At 35.3% G+C, this 26353-nt stretch overlaps 1 protein-coding gene across 7 annotated transcripts in view; it reads left to right on the forward strand.

Annotated features, from left to right (window-relative positions):
- The window catches only part of LOC106156498 (endothelin-converting enzyme homolog), a 41479-nt gene extending 18124 nt beyond the window's left edge, over positions 1-23355 (forward strand). For 5 of the 7 annotated variants that reach the window (XM_086996236.1, XM_086996233.1, XM_086996232.1 and 2 more), the window contains 19 exons: positions 4647-4947; positions 9821-10033; positions 10354-10613; positions 10956-11024; positions 11413-11529; positions 11856-11942; positions 12222-12370; positions 12775-12878; positions 14241-14359; positions 17084-17200; positions 17491-17568; positions 18142-18245; positions 18476-18586; positions 18910-18977; positions 19208-19332; positions 19553-19618; positions 19924-20019; positions 20336-20412; positions 20676-23355. In XM_086996236.1, coding sequence (XP_086852362.1) covers positions 4647-4947; positions 9821-10033; positions 10354-10613; positions 10956-11024; positions 11413-11529; positions 11856-11942; positions 12222-12370; positions 12775-12878; positions 14241-14359; positions 17084-17200; positions 17491-17568; positions 18142-18245; positions 18476-18586; positions 18910-18977; positions 19208-19332; positions 19553-19618; positions 19924-20019; positions 20336-20412; positions 20676-20781 — 2367 coding nt within the window. In that variant the 3' untranslated portion in view covers positions 20782-23355. Of the gene's footprint in view, positions 1-2172; positions 2854-4646; positions 4948-9820; positions 10034-10353; positions 10614-10955; positions 11025-11412; positions 11530-11855; positions 11943-12221; positions 12371-12774; positions 12879-14240; positions 14360-17083; positions 17201-17490; positions 17569-18141; positions 18246-18475; positions 18587-18909; positions 18978-19207; positions 19333-19552; positions 19619-19923; positions 20020-20335; positions 20413-20675 lie in introns of those variants that run through there. The other 2 variants (XM_086996237.1, XM_086996234.1) reach the window with 2 other exon arrangements.
- Positions 23356-26353: the final 2998 nt, after the last annotated feature.

The following is a 26353-nucleotide window of genomic DNA, read 5'->3' on the forward strand; positions in this document are numbered from 1 at the left end:
CAGCATCAGTATTATCATAATGTATAAAGATATATAAAGATTACCAGTTGATAGACACTGAAAGTCCTGAGGTAGATTCAGTAATTATCAGTGTAAAAGTGGTATGTACAGTTAGTGGCGATGGGTGCACTAATCTTTCCAGGTCACTTCATCTCCACAGGTCTTGTATGTGGGCAAACAGGTTCACTACTGTTACAAAGGATGTATCCCTCAGGAAAGGGATGGAAATTTATTGTTCTGCCTTTTCAGGTGTCAAAGTTACAAGAAAAATGCATAAGGTTATTTTTAAAACATTTTTTCCGCTAGCTATAGTGAATCCATTTTGTATGGCAAACTATATAGTCCAGGAAATTGGTGAAAAATTGTGCATTTTTTACCTACAAGTATGAAATTTGGCACACTTATGGACAATAAAATTCTAAGCAAATTTGGATATATGGGCATGTCTGAAAATTCCAAAATGGCCGTCAAATCCAATATGGCCACCAAAATACCTTTTCAAATTAAAACTTCCAGTACATAGTCTTCTAATGACTTAAAATATCATATAAAGGTTAGAAAACACCATGGTATGAATCCTTCAGGTGTATTAAATCCAAAATGGCTGCCAAAAGTAAAAAAAGCAGACCATTTATTCAAGATATCCATTTGAATGGGGAATTCATCAAGCACTTAAAACTACAAGCATAAAATTTGGCAGGTTTGTGGAAAATGAAATTCTGAGCAAGTTTGGATGTATGGGCATATCCGAAAATTTAAAAATGGCCTTCAAATCCAAGATGGCCTCCAAAAATACGGCTTCTAATTAAAACTTCAAGTATATAGTCTTTTAAGGGCGTAAATATCATACAAAGGTTAAAAAACACCACGGTATGAATTCAGAATTAATATTTGCTTTTTTAGGTGTATTAAATCCAAAATGGCCGCCAATAGTAAAAAGCACTCTACTAATCCAAGATATCCAGCAGAGTGGTTAATTCATCAAAAACTACAAGCATGGCATTTGGTACAGTTGTAAAACAGGATTCCAAGCACTTTTGGATGTATGAGCATGTCTAAAAATTTCAATATATGGCCCCCAAATCCAATATAGCCGACACAAATACCCGTTCAAATTAAAACTTCAAGTATATATAATCCTATAATAACTTAAGATAACATTTTATGGTTAGACAAGACTATGGTATGCATGAAGTATCAATATTTGATTCTTTAAGTGTATAGAAATGGCCTCCAAAAATAAGAAAAACAGGCCACTCACAGCAGCAGTATGGTGAATTCATCATGCACTTAAAACTACAAGCATGAAAATTGGCTCAATTGTCCAGAACAGGATTCTAAGCAATTTGTTATATAGGGACATGTCTGAATATTCTAATATGGCCACTAAAACCCTTTTAAAGTAAAAAAGACTACTATATAATCTGACTGACAACAGTCTTTACTCTTTTTTGGTTTTTCGCTCCTTTAGTTACATTTAGACCCAAATGACCATAAAAAATGGAACAGGACTCCTTTTGGTCTAGTTGTGACACCACATGTAGCAATTCTATAAATGTCAAGGATACGAAAATGTCAAGGTATTTTCACAAATAAGTTTCAAATTAACGAAAGTTATTTTATCAAGTAAGTGTTGCACATTATGGGCGGTCAACCTTTAACTTTAGTAAATGGACAATATCTCAACAGAGGATAACAACTACCTACACCGAAATTTCTACTTATTTGGTTAAATAATTTTCATTCATTAATGTGTGCCTAGCTTTACTAGTAGTTGTGTTTCCCTCAGCTTTCCCAGTATTTCCTAAAAGCTAAAGCTTCTACATGTAATCAACTTTCCCCAACAAAATACCGAGAGGCATTGGTCGTTTTTAACACCAGAAAGCATCAGTTTACATGCATGAGGGTCCATAGGAACATAAATGAGTGGAAGGGCATATTAGTAGATGTAGGTTACTAGTGTGAACCCTAGCCTAGCATTGTCTTCCAATGCTTCTGACTCCCCTCACCACAGTTAGCAACTGCACACATAACTACAAACAGATGTGGTAGGAGCTACCTGGTAGATTTTGTGAAATTAGATAAAATTAGGAGTTAATATCATAATAATCATCATTGTTGTTGTAGTAACGGTATGTGATAGGAATATGATAAAATTTTAACTCTGAAAAAAAAAAAAAAAATGTATTTTTTGTTCAAAGGATACATTTATACATACGGATCAAGCATCCAAAATTAAAATTTGGCATAACTGTATAGATGGCTTAATTGAGTTTAATGAAAAGGATTTTTATATTCCGGGAACTTTTATTGTTCACGTTGATATAATTTTAAAAATAATGTACCATTATTTTTTATAAAGAGGGGAAGGCGTGTGGAATCCTGCACTAACTCCACATTGTGTATTCAGAGTTAATCAACGTATTATTATATAATTTGCATCTGTCCTGCATACATAAATATTATTTTCGGTAGAGGCCCATAGGTAGGCCTATTCCTTAGGCAGATGCATATCACCTGTTAATATTGCACAACAATTAGTATGTAAATAAGTAGCAGCCACATGTACACGCATGTAAATAAGTAGCAGCCACATGTACACATAGATTCCCTGTAGATAATCTGTATATAACTTGAAGCTTGTCCATAATAAAGACACTTTTTGATCTGAGACTGAAGATGTGAGGTTGTTCTGTTATGCTTCTCTGTGCACGTAAAGTGAAAGACTGAGTCGAATCTGGAGTCATGTCGGAGCCCATAGATTAGTTAATTCGTTAATGGAAATTGATACACTGGAATTCAGTACAGTTATAAATTAAAGTTAAAGTCATTTTAGACGGTTCACAACACTGGGTAAGTGAATTCTCCTCATGGCTTCATTCTGGATTGTCCCACAGAGACAATGATGCCGGAAATCTCATGAATTTTTACCTTTCAAAGTCCATATTGCACTAATTTCTTGGTGTAATCCTCAGAATACATCGTTTTTTGAAGTTTTGTATGTATTAACTGTCTGGAGGATTTTAATTCTTTTATTTTCATGTTCAGTTTTTTGAAAGTATAAGTTTGTAACTAAACAAGTTGCCAAATGATCAAATGAAAACCAAAGTTTGGCGCCTATCAGTGCTTCTTTTTTAGTGCACGAAGTGTGAAGTCTGCAACGCAACAGCACGTCTCAACACCTGCCCTCTGTTTGGGGTACAGGTATTTCTTTGCTCATAAATTTTCACTAAATTCTCGGTAGCCATTACTGCGAATGTACTAAAGCCAATTTTTTAAATAAGAAGCTTTTCTAATTTACTTTTGAAGCACAAGATAACATCATAACATTATCGAGTGCAAATGTGCCCCGCTTTTAGTACTTTACCAATGAAAAACACCAAATTGTTGAGACCTGTATGTTTGATTAGCTGTCATTTTTGTTATATTTATGAGCATTTGATGAAGCGCCATGCACTGATCTAGCTGAAGAATCATAACCAACAGACAAAATTGGTACACCCCAAGTTTTTTATATTTGCCTCTTTAAGGCTAAGTTATTCTGGTGTTTCTTTCACATTTTATGGATTTTGCACGATACTTTTTTTCTTAGAAAGGGGGAGTCACTCATGAGTGCCATATAAGAAGATTGCTAACTGGGAATTGGTCTAAATGAGAATCCAGAGCAAAAAGTCAAACTACTTATGTTGGTTTATCAAAAGAAGGACTGTTTTCAGTACATAATAAATGTATCATGCTTGATGGTTTTTTAAAAAAATCTGTAGAATAGCTCCTGCACAGGTAGGAATATGGTGATTATACAGGTAGTTTGCAAAGCCCACATGCCTATTCCTGAGTGATTACAATTCAATAGTTGTGGTCTGCTGACTTTTGGAGGCTATTTTGGAATTTTAAAACCTTAAGTGGCAGATACTGATACTTCATACATACAATGGTATTTTCTAACCATTAAATGATATTTTTATAAAAGACTATACAAATAACTTTCACCTTGAAAGGGTATTTTGGGGGCAATATTGAAATTGGCTGCCATATTGGAATTTTCAGACATGCCCCTATATCCAACGTTGCTTAGAATCATGTTCTACATAACTGTGCCAATTTTTATGCTTTTAATTGTAAGTGCTTGATGATTTTACAAAACTGCTGCATATTTTGCGTAAGTAAACTGCTTATTTTACTTTTGGAGGCCATTTTGGAATTCTAAACACCTGTAGAAGCGGATATTGACAATTCATTCATAGCATGATATTTTCCAGCTTTAAAATGATATTCTAAACCATTTTAGGACTATATATTAGATGTTTTAATTTAAAAGAGTATTTGTGGCGGCCATATTGGATTTGGCGGCCATACTGGAATTTTCAGACATGCCCATATATCCAAAAAAGCTTAGAATTCCATTATCTACAACTGTGGCAAATTTCATGCTTGTAGGTAAAAAACGCACAATTCACCCTTTTTTCTGCACCAATTTCTTGGACTAATAAGAAGGAAAGTGCATTTGATCTTGTTATAAGAAATAATTGTATTTTCTTGCCAAAATGTCATGTGTAGGAAATGAATCAGAAATTGCAGTTGATTTTTATAACATTTTTCCCCAGCTATGAACACCTAATACAGTGATGCCTGTTCTGTAATTCCAGATGTCGAACCCCAAATATGAGAGACAGGTGGACGACGAGGAAGGCTCCGGGTCGAGCGCCAGCCCTACAGACACTCCCATGGGGGAAAGCAACGCACATGACGGACACACGCGATTTCCAACGCTACACTACAAGGCGGGCTACGCCATCTGTGGACGCTTCACGCGACTCGAGCAGTTTCTGGGTCTGCTGAGTATATTCCTGGCGCTACTCGTTATTATATTCATCTCTATACTGGCATCGCGCCATGATGAGCGGGCACCCTCGCCGCGAGTTGTACCACCTGCCACCACTCCCCCAGGTATGGTGGTTTTTATTTCTGGAGTACTTTGTTTTATAGGAGGATGTAATATTGTTTCAATTTTGATTCAATTTAAGAAAAAAATTGGTTCTTAAAATTCTTCTCATCTTAATAGCATGTTTTAATGGCTAGATATATACATAAAATCATTGATTTTAAAATGAAGCTGTCCAAAAATACATTTTTCCCCATATTAAACAAATTTGCCAAAGCTGATTGCATTAGATCATGCAGAGAATTGCTACTTGTTCTCTGCATCATAATTTGCAATAAGAGAGCCAAAATGGAGCATAAAACTCTCTCTCTTTCTCTCATCCCACCATCTCCCCCCCCCCCCCCCCCCACACACACACACACACACAACTGCAGAAAATGCCTCTAAAAAGGCAACCTGCTGTAATTGATGAATCACTATAAGAATATTGCAGAAAAGTTGAGACCCTCTGGCACATCACTGAGGTTGACTGGTGAATATTGATGACATCATCACCAGCAACATGTATTTACACTTCATGCTAACATTGACGCCAGATTGATGATGTGGAAAATGGGACTAATGCGAAAAAAAATAAGGATTTGGAAACGGCTTTTTATTAGTTTTTTTTATGTTATTGGGTCCATAGTCATTGACATCAACTTGCAATGATTAGGTGATTTGGTCAAGTATGAATAAAGATGATCAATTTTAACTTGGACTTTGCAAATATAGAATCTACTATTAATTGGCATTTGTTGTCTTTTGTGGTATTTATGGAATGTTGTATAGATTTTTCATTAGTTCTGTAGCAGACGCAGGTGGCATCTAGAAAGGAGAAGAATGTTCAGATTAAAGGGGGGATGCATGGCCACTATTCATGGGGTAATCTGTCAAATCACCCTGAATTTTGTAACTAACTTGATAAGATGTGATATGCAACACTATAAGCAGCCTGCCTTTGTCATTTCCAGCCAGAGTTTCAGAGATTGCTGGAAATTCATCTCTGTTGGTGGCTGCTGTTTTCAGTGAATGCTGGAATGATGCTAGTGGAAGGATGTTTCCAATACTTTCTGAAACCATATGTGGTTAAAACAGACCATCCTTGGACATTGCTTGACTTAAATTTTTGCTCACAAATTGGCAGCCTTCTTGAAAAATGCTCAATGTCTTAGAAGTAGCAACCAAGCTAATTTGACTTCTCTATGCAGCCGTAAGGAAGGATTTTCTTTTATAAAAGTGTACAGGAAAGATTGCATGGTAGGCGTTATGACAACTCATATCTAGCTCTCTGGAACCCAGGGTGATCAAACCAGCGCATCCTTGGGCTTTGTTTGACTTAAATTAGTGGACAGAAATTGTTGTTGCAATATTTTAAGGAAGCAGACATTCTTGGAAAGGAACAATCTTGTTTGACGTCAGTTGGTAATTGTGAAGCCAAGAGGGAACGTAGGAATAATACTTATCACAAAGGTTGTGTATTTATTGGAATAACTCTATGTTCAGCATGATTTAATTATACCACTCTCAGTAATCCTTTGTTAGCTTTTCCTTAAACTGTTATATAATGTCTAAATAGAAAGTTGACTTCTTGCCAAAGGGACAATTTTGTGCATGTCTGAAAATGTAAAATCTTGAAAACCTTGGTCTTATTAAATGTGGTCATGTGACTAGGTTAGGGAATTTTGGGTCAGTTTTTCATAAAAACCTAGGTCAAAATTTGATCCTATCTCTAATACCAAAAATTCTGTACATAATTTTTAAAAAAGCCACTGGGTTTTATAGTGTTTATTTTCTTGAATATCTCATGATACTGTTTGTGGTAGAGAAATGCTGTAAAACTATGTAATTGGCAGAACAAATCTTATTGAATATGGATGTGTTCATTTACACAGTGTTTCCTGCTGTAGGGAGTTCTTGTTTGCAGGTAACTGAATTGTATTTACAACTCATTAGTTCTGAGAGAGAGAGAGAGAGAGAGAGAGAGAGAGAGAGAGAGAGCATCTTTTTAAATTGGAAGATCACTCAAACCTTCCCTCTCTTTCTCTCCCCCCCCCCTCCCCCATCACATTTTTGAAATCCATGAGCTACTCTGGCTTCCCAGGCCCACAGCCAGCATTTTCAAAGGGTGAGGGGGGTAAAAAAAAGTGGAACTTTTACCATGACACCTTCATGTACCTAGATCAAATTTTACCTAGAACGGACTTATTTCTCTAAGTAACATGAAAATCTGACTCCTTTAATTATGAAATTTTGACTGGGGAGTCAGATTTTCATCATGACAATCTCACTGTGGAGTTACCCTTTAGGGGAGTTAGATTTCCATGGTACACCAGCAAAAGAGGCGGTTGCTTCAAACCCCCTTCGAACCCCAGTTTGTTCAACACCTCCCCCCCCCCCCCTCGGCCCACCCCAGGCGACGGACCTGCTGCCTGTCCAATACAGATTGACCTTTTGGTTTTATTGCCTTCACAAACGCTGGAAAATCTCTGCTTAATCCCTGAATAATGCACTCTAGTGGCCAGCTATTGATTTAGGATTTGGTTTAACATTTGTATAGAGGTCATGTTAATAAAATTCATTGCACCTACTGTGACTGTAATAATATTGCTGGAAAGCAGGCAAAAGTGTTGTTAAGATTGTCTGCCTTGGAGCATGTGTAGACGTGTGTGATTTTGTGCGTGTGGGTGTGTTGTGTACATGTGCATACATTGTGTGTGTGTGTGTGTGTGTGTGTGTACAGGTGTCTCTGCGTGCATGCGTGTGTGTGTGTCCTTGTGTGTATGTATGTTCGCATATGCCCATGTAAGCACATGTATATTTAATTAAACTGCCTCCCATTTCTATACAAAGTGATGAATGACATGTTTCCCAGAAATTTGGTGAATAGAATCTCCCAGGGACTTTTAATGATCTGTATACAACAGTGTTATGTGAGAGAGTAAGCCATGTGGAAATCAGATGAAGACTAAAAGCCTTTTGTCTTCAAGTATTGTATCTTAGTGTTCCATCTTAAATGTTCAATTTTGAAAGATTGACAGCTAAATGGCCTGGCTATTATGTTAGAGAAACACCTGAGAAGAACTCTCTCCCTTGACACTGACCAATTAATAAACAGTAGCTGTGTGAATTCAATTAAATGAAATGAAACTAAAATCCTTTTGGGCAGGGTTTTTTGCCAGTATTTTGAAATAGGCAGTTAAAATTCATGTTCCCACTGCCCCAGTGATAAAAATCTGCAAAATAGCCGTCCAAATTTGTAAAAGTTGGTTCAAAAGATGACTGAACTGTTGCCTGGCTGTGGACAATAGTGAAGGCCTGTAATGACTGGTGTCACTGTGTCTAGTGACTCCTATATGCCTTCTAGTCATTGGATGACAGCAGGTTAGATATTGTAGAGTGTGTTGTTGGTTAATCACAAGTGAAGAGGCACTGAGACAGACAGTATAGACAGGAATGGACAGACATTCATCAAATTGCCTAAAATGAGTGGTGACAGAGAATTCTGAAAGTCTTAGGGCTTATTTTAGATGTAAAGACTTGGAGACACGCTGAGTCAGTCTTGGTGGCACCTCCAGACTTGCTATTGTAGTTGATGAGTTTTAGTTGATCAGGTTCTTAAGAAAGGAAATTACTTTTGCTTGAAGCCAGGCGGGAAGGGTTTATTTTTGGATCCACTTAAATTAGCTAGAGCCTTATACAGAAACACTGAGATAAGATACTTCTTTGTTTTTTAGTCACTGTATGATGCTGATTAGATGTTATGATCACCTTGGCCTTGGCCCTGATCACCTTGACCTTGATCACCTTGTCCCTGACCCTGATTACCTTCCTATGACCTTTTTAACTTTGCTTCTGAGCTTCAGTTACAAACCATATGCTCCTCAGTTTAGAAACAGAAGAAGGCAGGCATTATTTTTACCGCTAATTTATTTCTACAAATCACATTGCTATAATTTCTTCTGTACAGGAAATTCATTTTTTTACAACAAAGAATGCAAACTTAAAGCAAAATGAAAAAAAATTGCAGCAAATGTGCATTTATTGGAGTTTTCAAAAAAAAAAATGTATTGCTGCCAATTTGCAGTCAATTTGAAAGATCATTTTAAGTTTGCAGCAGGCAGTGAAGCATTTACATTCTTGCAAATTGGCTGCAAATATTCAAGAAGCTCCTTCTTCGCATAATAGTTTGCAAGAAAACATTCAAGTTCTTGAAAATTTGGAAGAACACAACATGCAAGACAGTCTGATGCATACTAGATAATTTTTGCTAAGGGAACTGTTGACCTTAATTGTGGTAGACATGCAGTCCCGTATTGGCTCTGAAAGTAGGCAGATTATGAAAGTGGCATAAGTATTAATGCAAATTTCCAAGAACAAAAAAATCCCTTGTTGCAAATTTGCAGTAAATTTGAAAGACAGTCTGATGCAGACTTGATATTTTTTTCTTGCTAAGGGAACTGACAACTTAGATTGCATTCCCAGAGATTTAGATCGATCCATCCGGATTGACCTAACTCCCTGGGGTTTCATGCTAAATTGCAGTCAGCCGAGCGTGCACGGAAGTTAATTATCCCCTTACAGCTTTTAGTAGGCAGGACAGACATTTAAGCTGGTTAAGCTGACACCAATCTAGTGAGACTCCCCAGGCAGATAGATCGAGCTAAATATCTATGGGAATGGGGTCTTAGTGCTAGCCATGTAGTTCCATTTTGGCCCTAGGAGTAACATTGTGGAAGAAAGTGGTAGCAGTATTGATGATTTTGAAGCATGAATGAAGCAGGACCAATTTTCTACTAGTTCATTTACCAGTACCATGGAAACGTTTTTTTCCAGGAACATTACCAGCATTACTCTCTGATAACTAAATAAACCTTATCACATATTTTTTCTCCTCAGCCACAGAAGACAAGTGTGTCACTCCAGCATGTGTCACTGTGGCGAGCTCCGTCATCAATGCCATGGATCTCAGCGTGGACCCGTGTGAGGATTTCTACACCTACGTATGTGGGGGGTGGATAAAGAAACACCCCATACCCTCAGGTCACTCCCACTGGGGGACATTTGGGGTACTATGGCAACAGAACCAGCTCGCAATGAAAAATGCTTTAGGTGAGATTGTAGTTTATAAGGGATATTATTAGTAATGGTTGATAATATTTTAGTGCCCATTCAAAGTTATTTCCTGCTGCCAACTTTGGCTTTGTCATGTGAACTATGTAACTTTTATCAAAATCAATGAAAATCAGTGAAAGCTGCTTTTGATATTTGAGGGTATTATTTATGAGGCTTATTAGATCATTTTCATTCTCAGAGTAGGTGTTGATTTTTTCCCAAATATAAAAGATACAAAAAGGTTCAGAACAGAATTATTTCTGAAAGTATAGATTGTGAATGTTTCACATCAATTTTTTCCAAATAAATAATTTCAGACGCACAAGAAAAGTTTGACAGTTTGTCAGAACAAAAAGCCAAAACCTACTACCTGTCCTGCATGGACACCAACAAGACAATTGAGAAGTTAGGATCTCAGCCATTGCTTGACCTTCTACACGACCTTGACCTAGATAACCTGACAGTGCAGACGGACTATAACCGTGTCCTGAATCTGGTCCAGGCGTACAATATTGATGTACTGCTGGCTATCTGGGTGGGGGAAGATGAGAGGAATTCTCAGCAAAATATCCTACAGGTTGTTACTGTACTAGTATACTAATAGACTTTGGTTGACTTTGGTGGGATGTTTTGCATTTTGTATCCTGTTGTTCATAATATTGCAAAATATCAAAAACAAATGTGTTTTTTCATTCAAATATTTCAAACATTTTCATTTTCCTACATTTCATTTTCAGAAAACTTTAGATTGTATCTGAAGAAGACAAATTTTGAAACTTAAACTAATGAAATCTTATTAAGACATTACTTTACAAAGACATTTTGAATATTAATGTAGGACAACGGTTCTGTTTGATTTACATGCATGTATATGTGGAATTACTGGTATTGCTGTAGTAATGTAAATTTATTCTTGCAGGTTGATCAGAGTGGCCTGGGGCTTCCTGACAGGGATTATTACCTGAATAAAACAATAGAGGAAGACAAGGTATCAGTTAGCCCTATAATTATTCATTGTTGTCCCTGTTGTTTTTATTACAATTTTCTTGAAATAAAAAAACTTTAACCTCCCAGTTCCACTTTCTGCCATGGTTTTTGTCACGGACTGAAACTGTAATATTGAAATGAAGTTTATGTTCCAGGTGCTTACTGTCACGGTTTGTGTATCAGACTGACAATATTAAAATTAACTCTATTTTCCAGGTGAAAAAAGTTCATTTTTCCAGGTGCTTACTGTCATGGTTTGTGTATCAGACTGAAAATATAATATAAAAATGAAGTTTATTTTCAGTTGCTTACTGTTATGGTTTTTATCACAGCCTGAAAATATAATATTAAAATTAAAAAATAATATTAAATCAAACTCCATTTTCCAGGTGCTGGGGGCCTACCTGGAGTACATGGGAGAACTGGGGTCACTGCTGGGCTGGGACAAGAATGACACTCTGGACATGGGCAGGAAGATTATAGAGTTTGAAACACGACTGGCAAATGTATGTACTGTATCAATGGTGATAGGGATTTGTTGCTAATGTACACACACAGGCATGCATGCTCATGTTCGTACAGGTGCATGATATGCATTCGGACATGCACATGCACACTCATACACATTCACGCACACAGAACAGTAATGTTAGACAGTATTTCTGTAAAATGCTAGTCAGTATTTCCCACGAAATCTAAAAGTAGAGACAAGAATTTTTTTAAGGCACATATCAAATGTGATCATTTACATAAAAAATAACACAATCACACACAGATTTTATTTGATTATAATAATATGACAGAATAAGTGAATTTTGAAAGTTTCCTTCAGATAACAATTCCAGCAGATGAGAGGAGAGACGAGGAGAAAAACTACCACAAGATGTCACTAGCGGAGCTCCAGCAGCTGGCACCAGTGGTGAGTGAATGTGAATATAGGCTAATAATTAAAAAGATAGATTTAGAAAGAAATACACCTTAATCTTTAGTTAGTATTAATCCTATTGACTGGATATTTGAATAATTGTACACTTTAAGATAATTTCCATTACATATATAAGAATCAACTTTTTATTTGAAATTTTTGCGATAGACTTATAAGTTGTCTAAGTTCTTCAGTTCCCAATGACCATTGACACAAACTGTGAGGCACACACTATATTGATTTCCCTGCATGCTTTTTTTCTCTCCCAATCAGATCAACTGGCTGGGTTATTTCAACACTATATTGAAAGTCAGCAACATCACAGTGACCTCTAGTGAGAAGTTGGTGGTATATGCCCCAGAATTCCTAGGAAACATGTCTGCCCTCGTACTCAACATGACTTCTACAGAGGAGGGAAAAATGTAATGACTTATCTGTTTTGATTTTTTGTTTGTAAGTTACAGTGAATGGGATTAGCTCCAAAACATGTTATCTAATCTGGTTTTTTTCCAAAATTTTATCAAAACTTCATTTTAATATCCAAAGATATGCAACTAGCAAATGCATGCTAACTCCACAGGATCTGTTACTGAAAGCAATCAGATAAACAGACGGACACAGCTCCTCCTGGCATTGAGTAGAATACAGAGACACTGGTTATTATACAAGTATTTTGAAAACAGTGGGAGCCAGTTTAGTCTGTTTATCTGATTGCATTTAGCGAGTATCCAGTACATTTAGTGTGTATTTTCTTTCAAGGTTGACATACTTCTTGTTGTTGGAGTTGTCAGATAAATAAATAATGAAATTGTTTTTTGGCTTACAGGACTCTTCTGCACTATATGAGGTGGCACATTGTCAAGGCATTCGCACCATATCTGTCCAAGGAGTTTGTTACCATCGAGAAAAACTTTGCACAGGCATTATCAGGTGATTGTTACGTTATAGTAACCATATGTAGCATCTATTAGCAATTTTGTAACATTTTCCATTTTAGTACATGTTTTTTCCTTGAAAGATTTGCCAGTTATTTGAAACCATGAAATAAATGAAAGATAATAATACCCTATCCTTATTCTTTTGAAGTAAATTGTTAGGTATTAAAGTAGTAAAATGTTTAGCAAAAGGAGAATATTTTGATATGACCTTTGACCTTTTGACTTTTAAAAAACCAGGTGTTTTTTAATGAATTTGCACAGTTAAAAGTTTATAACAGTTCTACATGACCTGTAAGGAGAATTGTCTCTTTCACATCATGGTCATGACATTAAATTTCAGTAAGAAAAGCTAGGGGTGTTGTTTCATTTGTGTGTAATTATTAATGTAAAATGATAAAATGATCATAATTATCTACATTGAAAATCAATACAAATATTTCATCCAAAACTGTAAAGTTTAATTGCTTTATTCAATTCACTTACATGATTTACATAGTGAACATATTGAAAATAGGTACTGTGTATTATTTGTAGATAGCTGTTTTTGCTAAGAGCGTTTTCGGCAAAGTTAGTGTCGCATGTGCTCCATTATGTAGACTTGCCAGGAGGACTTATATTATTGTGACCCTGTTTGATAAACATCGTTATTGTTTACAGTAAAGATATTGTACTTTTATGTGAGAATTACATAGAGTTTTTTTTTTTTGTTATGTATTTATGTCATGCACTAAATGTACATTAATTTTCTGTAAAAGTGTATGAGATGCTGTTTAGTTTATATGATTTAAATCTAATTTGTCAAAACAATTTTATGATATCAATGCATGTTTAGGAATGATAACTTGGATTTTAACTTTGATTTTGATCATTTAATTTTTGTCCACAGACACTTCTATGTGTCCTTATTTGACCTGATAGATGACACCTTAACCAAATCCTTATTATGTATCATCATATCAAGAAACATAGACAATTACTTTCTTACCAAAATTGTCTACTGTGGAAGGACTTCATAATGGCATGTCTATAGTTACATATGAAGCTAGCATAGATTTCCTGTAAAACAAATAAATTACTGCTACCAGTATCTCCCACAACTTATATGAATTACAATTGCCAAAGGATAAAGCAATTGATTACTCTGTCAGCAAAAGAAAAAAAAGTTTAAAACTGTATCTTCAAGTTTCTGATCATAAACCTGAACTATTAATCCCTACCTTCATTTTATGTGTCCCCCAGATGATGTAATAATGTATGCTGCTTCAAGTGTATCTTTAGATACGTGCCTATTATGTTGTATTTTCATGGTTTTCTTCCACTGACATAAAGGCGTAATTTCCTCTTCCCTACCTAGGCTCGTCAGGCCGGGAGGAGGTATGGCGGTACTGCATTACAGATACCAACGGGAAGCTTGGCTTTGCTTTAGGAGCATTGTTTGTTAAGTCAGAATTCAAAGGAGATAATAAGGAAAAGGTAAGGCTCTGAAAACTTCTGACTAGCCATTCCCTTTTTGTGTCAGATGATTATGTAAGTTGTGCTAATAATTGTGCTTGATGTACCAAACAGTTGTGTTAGTTGTAAAAGATGATTGTGTTAGTTGTACAAGGTGATTGTGCTAGCTGTACCAGATGATTGTGTAAGTTGTTCCAGATTATTGTGTTGGTTGTGCCAGATAAATGTTCTATTTGAACCTTGTGATTGTGCTAGTTATACCAGGTGATTCATGGCTGTTGTGCCAGAAGATTGTGCTATGTCCATCAGATTATTGTATTAGTTGTGTCAGATTGTGAAAGTTGTGCCAGATTGTGCTATTAGTATTTTGTGATTGTGTTTGTTGCATCGGAATATTGTGTTAGTTGTATTAGATCATCATACAAGATGTACTGGTTAATTGTGTGAGTTGCACAGGATGCTGTTGTCAGTTGAGTTGTGTTAGTTGTATCAATTGATTGTGTTAGTGATGCCAATTGATTGTGTTAGTGATATCAATTGATTGTGTTAGTGATACCAATCAATTGTGTTAGAAATACCAATCAATTGTGTTAGAGATACCAATTGATTGTGTAAGTTGTACCAAAAAAATTATAAGTATGTGAAATTACTGTGTTATGAATATAATCTTTTTTCCTTAGCGAGGTAAATTTTACATTTTTCTTTTGTTTTAAAGGAATTTAAATTGTTTTGAGTCTACTTAAATTAGGATGAACATACACATAACAATGGTCCCTGCTTATACAGACATGCCTGTTTTAATAGAAGTCCATAGAAGTCTGCTCCTTAAATCCTCACACCTATTGCTATGTGCAATGGTTGTCAAATGTCATGTTGAATGGTGGGTATTTTTACTAGTAACAGCACTGCAGATATCAAGTTGCTGTTATACAGAAACTTGCTTGGCTTGAATGTTTTGGAATGCTGAAAAACTAGTATTTCTGTTTTAAATAAGGCTGCACCCGCATAATCCCTAACTAACATAGAAGCCAGGACCACTGTTATGTGAAATACTGAAATGTTAATGTTTTTAGGCAATGTTTTAGAATTACTTTGTACTTGATACAGCTTGAAATAGATGTGAATGTTGATAGCTGAATTTCTTGGGCTCTAAATTTGATTTTATTTTTATGTAATTTTTTTATAATTTAAATAATCAAAGGATTTTGTTAAATGCTTGATGTTGATTATTTTAAGGTGAAATTACAAATTGCTTTTTTTTTTGGACCACCCCACTTTGTATTTGTTTTTTGTCAAAACATGTTTTATGTGATGTTTTACCTGATTTTATTTCCAAAAACTTTGTTAAAAGCCACACTCTTGGAAATAGTCCAGCCAGAATTAATTGTTTGATAAAACTCGAACATTGATGTTTGTAAGGTGAAAAAGAAAGAAAGAATGATAGAAACCATAGCATGTAATTCTGTAACACATGCATGTTTGGTTATTGTGTTGGTTTTGACCACAAACAGATATACATAGCTTTGTGTGTTAGTGTGGTTTGACATTGGCATGCTATCTCAAGACTGTATCAAGGTTTTGGAGAAACAAATACCATACTCACAGTGGCATGCACGCAGGTACACACGCACACAAACATGGATCCAACAGAATTAGTGTGCTGCCAAATGAATGTCTCCTGGTGTGAAATTAAGATTAAAAATTGAACATTTCTCTGTTCAGTCTTGGTTATTTCTAAGATACTGAGATGCATCCATTGTTTTTCAGATATAGTAGTCCTGAACATTTTCTTTTACAAAATTTACAAGCACCTCATGGCTGTACACTTTTTCTTTGGATTCCACCTTGCAGTATTACAAGCTAGCACCCAACCTTACCAGGGTTAGAAATTTGGGATTAAGTATTAAATTTTGGTGCAGAAAATCCAAAAACTTCATGATCATTAGTTAACTTTGGTGCCAATAATAAAAAAAACTCCATGATCATTGTCTATTTTTATGTTGATCCGTGGCAGTCTTGATCATTACTTACCATTTGTTTTTCACCCAGTGTATCACTCTTTGTCAAATATTGGTGGCAGCATGCTGAGAATGGCTGAAATAGCATTGTTCTCCTTGACCAACCTATAAAGTCAGTATTACCCAACAGTTTGTATTACCATATGTACAAATGATTTTTATCAATTGCTGAGCTTGCAATGTATATTATTGCTCAGGTGAACCATCAGAGAACACCTGTCAAATTTATAGTCATAGTGACCATAAATTAACCGAATTGTATTTCCAAATGTTGATTCAAAATGAAACCTGTATGTTAAGTCCCTTTCTTGATTTCTGTTAATTTCTGTAATTATAGTGGTCATTACTATGTCTTTGGTTTCATACACTGTCTCGTGTGTTTAAATTGGAGGTTAACAAGTGTGCCAATACAGGCCTGTAGGCAGGGGGTGGTAGTTGGGGGGTGGGTGGATAGAGTTATGGCCAAACACCCTTTTGGCTGGCAAAAAATTTTTGTTTTAGAATGAAATTTCGAACTTGATTCTATGTCAGATTTCAGATTTGGTCAAGGAAAAGTTTTGAAAAATTAACTTTTTTTTTGTAGAAAAATACCCCCACATTAAAATTGCTGGCTACTGGCTTGGCAATGCCAATAATAGGTACCATGTATCCCGCGAGAGTGAATTTCTAACCCTGTTTCCACACACACAAACACACCCATTGGGTTCGGTAACTTTTCCTATCCTAGCTTGACGTGTACATTCAGGCCGAGCAAATGATACAAGAAGTGCGGAATGCATTCAAACGAAACCTGCTGAAGTTGACGTGGATGGACGAAGAGACAAAAAAGGCCGCCATTGATAAGGTACTTCCTGTGTCATGAATTTTGCATGAGTTATTGATTATGAAGAGCACCAGATAACTATAGTATTGTGTGAAAAATAATGTAACCAGAAAGTTATTATGCAGTATTAAAATGGAAAATTAAGGATTAATTTAACTTACAATGATAAATAAGAAATTTTCGCAGCTCATGCTGCATAGAAATTTTATTCTTGGAATTTTAAGTAAATATTTTTACTGTTACTTATGAAAAACTTGTCAGCTTTTGTTCATATTATGAAGCTAGTGTCTGAATCATATTCTGTATTGCAGGCAGACGCCATAGTTGATATGATTGGATTTCCCTCCTTCATACTGAACAAGACTGCCCTTGATGAACGCTATGCTGAGGTGAGACGTGATAACCCGATATTTAAAAAAATTAGATTTTCATCATTTTGTTATTGTTATTAATATTCTAGGTTAAACTTCTGCTGAGTTGCGTAGTTCAGCACTATGATAAGACGAGACAATATGGTCCGCAAAAAACAGAAGAAATTTTGGAAATTTGAGTGTTTTTACATTTTGCTACCAACTTTTCACATTTAACTGCAACAGTTGATCAACAACTCTTTTAACTATTACTGAACTTGCTCTTTCTCTGATTGGTAAAAAATGAGCCATATGACACACTTGATTTGTGTAATATTCACATTAATGTTTTATCATACTTTCTAATTACTGTTGAATACTTTCTACATGTATACTGGAGAGCTCTATTGTATGAGACAGAAAATAATGGGAATAGTCAAAATTATGCAAATATAATTCATAATGTGTGTCTTTCACTGACTGTCGTGACTCACATGTTCACTTTTTTTGTGGAACAACCCAAAGATGTGGGTATGTAATCAAGAACACAAATGATATCTCCGCTTAATTTCCACTTGAAATTTCTTGCTGAGAAATGCTTTTGTATTTCAGTTTCCTGTGACAGTGGATGGTTACTTCAGTAATAACATTAACTCTGTGAAGTACGCTGTGAAGAGAAATATCGACAAACTGAAAAGGAAACCAGACAAAAACAGGTGAAAAAAAATTTTGAAAAAAATTACAAGTTTGCTCTCTTTATTTAAAAATAGATTATAAATGTTTATTATCCAGTCATAAAATCACAGAAACATCTAAAAAAATTAATATTAAATTATAAATCATTGACAACGGTGATCTTGATAAATTCCAAACTAGCAATTTTCAGTATCAGAAAATTAACATTTCAAGTTTTGATACAAAATATCCTTTGTTTCTGCTGTCATAGCTGGGACATGACTCCTCCCACTATCAATGCCTACTACTCCCCCACCAAGAATGAGATTGTCTTCCCTGCTGGAATATTACAGGCTCCCTTCTATGACCAGACCTTTCCCAAGTAAGTGGAGAGGGGTGTCAGCTTCATTTATTACCTCTGCCAAGGAAATGATGCTTTTTGCTTTTTTTTTTGTTGATTTGTTTGTTAACAGCCTAACTCGGGAAGTTATGGATGGATTTTGATATATTTCTCTGAGTAGGGCAGATAGTAATAAAAAATAATATCAAAGTTTTTTCAACCATGTAAATAACATGAAATAATAAAAATTAATAAAAATAAGTAATAGGCCTAAGTTATTAAAAATGAATTAGATTTAGGTGGTGATCCATTTACTCATTTGATGGTCAAGTTATTCTCCTGTAAGCTGTTTTCCTTGATTTCAGGTCATTGAACTATGGTGCTATGGGGGTAGTGATGGGACATGAACTGACACATGGTTTTGATGACCAAGGTAAGAGGAGCTGCACCTGTTACCAAACACCTACTAGGAGATGATCTCTTTCTAGGTCGTATCTTATGCCATAGGAAATTCACTTAGCAACCAATTGTCACAATATTCTTGGTCTTCTTGAAGAAGTTCCTATTAATTTTGAAAGACTCCTACATGATATTAAATTGATGATTATCTATTGGAAAGATTGATAAATGTTTATATATTCGCTGATTTTGGTCTTGTTCCAGGTCGTGAGTTTGACAAATATGGCAACCTTCACCCCTGGTGGAACAATGCTTCTGTGGCCAAGTTTAAGGAACTGACCAAATGCTTCATTGACCAGTACAGCCAGTACAAACTTAATGGGGAAAAGGTAAAAAGGAAATTGAGGGAATTGTGGCTATGTCAAGCACGGAGGCTGCATTACGATGACTCTCTTATGTACTAGCCAGATCTCTGTCACTCTATATGAACCTGCAAAGACTGCATTACTTCAGTATTATATTTAATGCAAAAAGGGTCTTAGAAAGGAAGAATAATGAACTCGTTATTGCCATGGCCAGATGTACAAGTGTCTGCTGATGTTATTTCAGGTGAACGGAAAACAAACACTAGGTGAAAATATTGCAGACAATGGAGGACTGAAGGCTGCTTACCATGTAGGTGATATGTGGCTTAAGGATCTATAAAAAAGAAAAAAAATCCCGACAATTTGATTTAAGTTTTGTTTTATTTTTCCCTTTACTTTCAAAGCATACATTTAGGGAGAAAAATCACAATTTCTTTTCTTCAGGAGAGAAATATCAGATATTTCAGCAACATTTTATTCTTACAGAATGTTATGCTTTTTTCTCAAATTCTCAAACAACAGACTCATTGAATGCAACTGAAAAAGTTGGCTTCAACATACATGTAATCGTATGTACTATTACATAACAGATAATAATGTTATAACATATTTCAGGCGTATGAACACTGGGTACAGCATAATGGGGAGGAGCAGCCACTGCCAGGGACCAATCTGACCCACAGACAGCTGTTCTTTGTGGGTTTCTCTCAGGTCAGTGCTGTGGTGAAAGACATCATTGTAAATATTTTAAGCTTAGCATCCTCTGCGCCTTTGATGTCAGGCTTGTAGGCAGTTTTTGGGGGTTCTAGTGGTGGGTTAGAAAGAACCTTCCTTTTGAGCAGGAAAGGTCTGCCCTGAATCACATTTGATCTATGTTCTATGCCATTTCTAAAATTGAGTCAACTGTGGTGGTAAAAGGTCTACTTTTAACCACCACAGAAACCCTTTTTTAATTGCTGGCTGAAGAGTGACAGTTAGTTATTAGTGGACTGGAGTTTTGTTATCACAACAGTGTTCTTATTTTCAGGTATGGTGCTCATCTCAGACCAAAGAGGAAGATAAGTTACAGTTGGCCACAGATCCCCATAGTCCTGGAAAATACAGGTGAGTGAGCACACCTAGCGCAATGGGGCACATCTAACACAATGAGGCACACCTAGAGCAATGAGTCACATCTAGCACAATGAGGCACACCTAGCAAAATGAGGCACACATTAAAAATGCATGTAATACTTAAGCACAAAAAAAGGTAACAGACATGTATTGAATTTCCATAAATTACATTTAAAAAGCAATTTTGTAATTATTATCATGTCGCCTAGTATATAATTTTTTTCCATAAACTGATGTATTCTGTTGTTTTTCAGAGTGATAGGGACATTATCCAACTCGGTGGAATTTGCTCAACAATTCCAGTGCAAACCTGGCAGCCCCATGAACCCTGCAGTACAGAAGAAATGCGTCATTTGGTGATCAGCAATGTCAGCATTTAGAATATTTTATCACTTTTTCTGGTGGGAATTCAGTTGGTGACTGTGGTAGTATTAACACTCATGGAGATCAAAAATAGGGGAAGTTTCACTTTGTTGCCATAGCAACACCATATATAAGGGAATGCCTCAAGGCAAGTATATAATATGGTGGTTGCCATGGTAACACCATATATGGAATATCTGCACAACCAAATTTGACATTTTGTGATGGGTTAAATATGTATTCCAAGTTGTCTGCACAATGGATAAGTCTTCAGGCACTGTTGTGTCCTTACAATATGTATAATTCATATCATCTATTGGACCTATATATGGATAAGAATTTTCAGCAGTGTACCATCTGTAATTCATTTAAGTCCTATTTATGTGCCCTAAGTTGCCATGACAATATGCAGATGAGTTCCTTATAAGGGCACATTAGTGATTGCATATGTTCATGTAAAACTTGCTACTGAATGGCAAGGTGATATGATATACACATACAACTGAGGTCAAGATATCATCAGCACAATTTGTTGTTTCTTCCAACCACAAACAGGTTCAATTTCTAAATTATTCTCCATATTATATTTCTTATTTTAATGTCCATGACACAATTTTACTAAGAATTGGAGATGAAAGACTTCTAGATTAATTTGGGTATATGATTGGTGCTTTTATGCCCCTCCCCCCAAACACCTCATTCAGTACTTGCATTTTCAGTTTTTTTAAGTCCAATTTCATCTATCTTTCTTGCTAAATTCAAATTTTAAAGCAGCTGGCTGCAGTAGCATGGCACAGCCTACAACCATGATATAGTCAGATAAAATAAAATAGCTTCATTGTATTTTAAATAGTAAATTAATTAGAAAATTAATCAGCAAAACCAGACAGCCTCATTTTATGTTTTATTTTTGTAAGTGAAATCAGAGTACTGGTGTTTGTCCCATAATTGCGTTTTTATAACATATCAATTTTCATTTTACTCTCAGGATTTCAGAGGATCAAACTTTTCCTGTCAATTTGATGCCACGGATCTTATTTATTGCTTGCAGCGTAAAAGGCTATTACAGTAAACTTGAAATGGTGCTTTATTTTTGGTATTACATAAATATGTTTTTTGTTTTTGATAACACTGAGAAGAACAATTATGATACCTGAGTATGTTTGTTTAGAAATCTTTGATACCATTATTATTTAAAATGTAATGTATTAAATTATCTTGAAAATATGTGGTTAAATGACTACGATAAACTCTGGCATTGATTGTTATTTAAGATGTAAAACTTCAGTTTTTATTGTTGTATTTCAAAAGTGCTATTTAAAAAATAATAATTTGGGTGCATAACAGTGGATATATTGTAATTGCATGGAACAGGGGATAATTGGAAAAAGATAATCAAGTTATTATAAGTCATATTTCTTCTACATTTGTAGGTGGTTATATTTTTGTGAAATTAAACCTTCCCTTACTCAAAAAGCTAGTCCAAAATCAAATAACTGAACTTGATGAAGCTTGTTACAGAGTTTGTAGAAAGTTTTACTTTACTTTTCTGTCTAAACTGAATTTTTGATTATATATGTATATTTATTGGATTTTACCATGATATATATAAGTGTGCATGTGTTTATTATAGTATATTTACAATTCTTAAAAGCTTCAAATATTTCTTTATAAGTAAGACTTTTTGTTGAAACAAGACAATAGTAAACTACAATACTTACACCCCAATTTACACCGATTAAGTTAGTTTTCTAGCATCAGGAATGTACTGGTACAGGGCTTTAAGATTTGTTCGCCGTATCTACCAAAGACCATATCAATGTGACTGTATTTTTTGTAGTATATTCATATTCTAAGAATACATGATAAGGGAAATACGTGTTATATAAAGATATTTGAAAATATTATAACTATACAATACTTGGCATGATTATTTTTATCTATTTATTTTTATTTTGTATCATTACCTAATGTGATGTGGGTTAGAGAAACTTGAAGCTCCTCTGATGTTTTCACGAGCTCATATCCCCCTCATATATTGAGGTTTTATGTTGCACTGCCTTAGTATGCTTAATGTGAACTGACGTAGCAAACAAGCCAAGCAGTGCCACATTTTACCCATATAAATAGGGTGGCATATTGAGACAAAAGCTAGTCATGAGAAATAAGACTCAACAGCAGTCTGTATATCAGATTCAGCTGGCAGGCCAGATATATGAATTCCCTCAAAAATTACCCATTACTATACAAAATAGCTATTTGCATTCTTGACTCATTATTATTATCGTTATAATTATTATTATTATGTTAAATTTAGGTCACGAATTTTACACTTCAATGTTCTAATTGAAAGATGAGAGGTGACAGATTTTTGTGAAAAAATCACCATACTCCATAAACACATACATGTAGATGTGCAGTGCATATAGAAACAAAATAGTTGACAGATATCTCTTCAGCTCTCTGGATTTTGTGTTAGTGATGGATATTTGTATTATATATAATATATGAATGAATATAATATGTATACATGAAATGGAAATAAATGTTTAATATATATTAATAACTTAATTAATTGTCTCATTGTGTGTATTTAGGGTTGATTTAATGGAGTCATGGTTTAGGAAGTGAAAATATTATAAAGGGAGAGAATAATTGTAACACAATGTTGAAACTGTAATGACTACTGGACTTTACAAATTTACAATCACAGTGATCAGGTTTTTGTGTTAGTTGAGCCTGTCAAACCTAACACATTTACCTCTGTGCAAACTCCATTATATTGAGGATGTGACAGAACTGATGCTAGTAATAGAAAAAAAACTCTATTTCAAGGAAACACTCCTTAGAGTAGATATTTTCAATTGTAATTTCCACTGGTTAAAATTTAAACTTTTAAGTAGGCTGATAAGGAGGGCTTGCCTAGGCATGAGGTTGGTGGGGGGGGTGGGGGGGTGGAAGCAGGGAAACGAGGATAACTGTTGACCTGAACTTTGGTTAAATATTCTGAAGTCGCCATGGGATGACCAGTCACTGACCCAAGTACAGCTGGTTGTTGGGTCAGTATTTTAAAACGCCCAGTCTGGGCTGTGTCCTGGAGGCCACACTTGACATGCACAAACCATGTAGATCTGGAAAGGGAAACCAAAACTGTTTACTGGGAAGCATTGGTTAAAACATTTCCCAAGCAGTCTGTGAATCACATGTACTGGTTGCACCTGGCACAAAACTGTTTGTTTTGTTAGTAGAAAGAAAACAAAAATCAAACCAAAAATATATAATTTCAATATAGCAGTAATATTGTCATTTACTTTGATCTAAAGATAATGACAGCCATTCTCTCCAGTTCATTCAGGAATTGAGGAAAAATGTTGATTGAACAAAATAAATAAATAAATACATTGCTAAAGTTATTTAATTTTGAACCAATTCAAAAAATATATATACGTAGAATCTGTGTATTGCTTTCTTGCAATACACATGTATGTGGTAATTATCAAGCCGATTAATTTGAATCAAAACTTCATGTCTAGGAGATTATATGTAGCCAGAAGTGATTTTCCTTGTTTTAACTGAATAATGTGTATGCTGAAATCTCAAGAAAACCACACAGAATTAAGCCTGACTCTGGTCACTTCCATATTATATCCTGCTAAAGAGGGTCACTGACCTGACGATCAATTACCATATCAGCCATTTCAATGTTTGTTGATACTGACTGGGGAACATTAAGCCAAGTATACACTGCAGGTCTGGAGTAGGCATATTGAATTTTAGCCACATGCTAAACATGATCTAATTTGAAAATGTAAACATGTTGAGCTTATGTGAGGATTGTGAACCATGATAATAAAATTTTGGATATGGCCTATTTGATTTTATTAAGTAAGTCAAAGAAAGCAACAAATGTGAATTTTTGTGGAGTTTATTTTAGATTAATATGACTAAAAAAATATTTGCAGTATCATGTCCTTGATAAACTTATCTCACTTAACACTCAGACTACTGAGGGGTGTAATTAGATCCTGTAGTATTTGTGTAAATGTGCCATCAGTGATGTTAGTTTTTGTTTATATTCCACAATCACTATGGTCTTAACAGGCCAAATTCACAATCAAAGTTGATCCATGGCCTAACAGATCTGCAGATCAAATGTGGCTGATCCACTTGAAAGCTTACTGGGTAGTCCCTGGGGGGAAACTATAATGTGCCTTTTAGGGGTTTATGTGGCAAGCTTTCAAGTGGGTCCCACATATTTGATCTGCGGATCTGTTAGTGCATGGATCAACTTTTTCTGAATGCATCCTTAGACTGCCCCTTGCTGCAGTAAACCCTCCTTTTTAGACTGTGTAGTGGTCGTAAGGACTGCACCGAGTTTGAATTTCTTGTTGGAAGACGGGGGCATACGGGACACAAAAGCCAGCCTGTGAGAGGGCATCTGATAAGAAACCAGAGTTAATCTGCCCATTACACAATCACGTTCCTGATGCACATTTGATTGGTGCATGGGCCAGGATGGATTGAGGAACCCTTCAGAGAACCGCTCTGGAACATATTGCTCTGGAACAGTTCTGGAACATTTCCTACATTGGTCTGAAGTTGGCAGAAATCAGCTGCTTGGATCAATTGATACTGTGGTCAACGTAGAAACATGGGAATGGTATTTATGGATTTCATGAGCAATCAACTTGAAAGATCATTGCAATAGAAGAAACAACCTCAGAAGACTCATGTAGACACTGATCAAACAGATAAAGTTCATTGAAAGAATGGAGCTGGATCAGGCCTCATTGAGACTACAGTATGAATTAACCTTTTGCTAAACGCAAAAGAAATGTACAGGAATATGTTTTGGAATTTTGTAAATACCAGTATGCAAGTATAGTGAGATAGATGCTTAAAAGTTACATGTGCATGTTCACTTGGACTGTTTATAGATTGATTTTTGGACATTGGTGTCTGCTTCAGTCGGACAATAATGTTCTAGTTTTGGAATTGGACCTCTAGCTTTTTATCCATTGATGGTACCATCATTTCAATCAATGGAGAATGATCTTTGGTTCCATTAAATTGGATTATAAGTGTGAGAATATCTATAATTTGATTGGAAAAATGCATTTGCTGGGATTGGGCTTAATTTTATTTACGAGGTGGAATTATTAACTTAAAGGAGTAAAGCTGTCTGCTCCAAGACTTAATGTAAATTTACTCCCCCTGGACCTTGCCTGTGGTGGCATCTGGAGCAGGAAATCTTAACTTTAAAGGGATGGATGAATATTAAATGGACAGAAGAAATATTCACATACTAGGAACGTGAATACATATTTGATTGTTTTGACTGTAAAATTGTTGGATTGTTTTCTTCGGTAAGTCTATTCAAACTGGATGATGTCTTCTTTTATTTCTTTCTAATTTCACTTCCCTTTCTGTTTCGTATAAACCCCAACATTTGATCTTTGGTATATTTAAATTTGTTTCATGATAAATGTTAACTATTATGCTGTCTAAATTTAATTTGTAAAGTTTCAGGCCTTCAGCTAGCAATTTAAAAGGGGGATCCATAATTTAT

Source organism: Lingula anatina, chromosome 9, assembly GCF_051362555.1.
Source record: "Lingula anatina isolate TDL-2025a chromosome 9, LinAna3.0, whole genome shotgun sequence".
In the NCBI taxonomy this organism is placed as follows: domain Eukaryota; kingdom Metazoa; phylum Brachiopoda; class Lingulata; order Lingulida; family Lingulidae; genus Lingula; species Lingula anatina.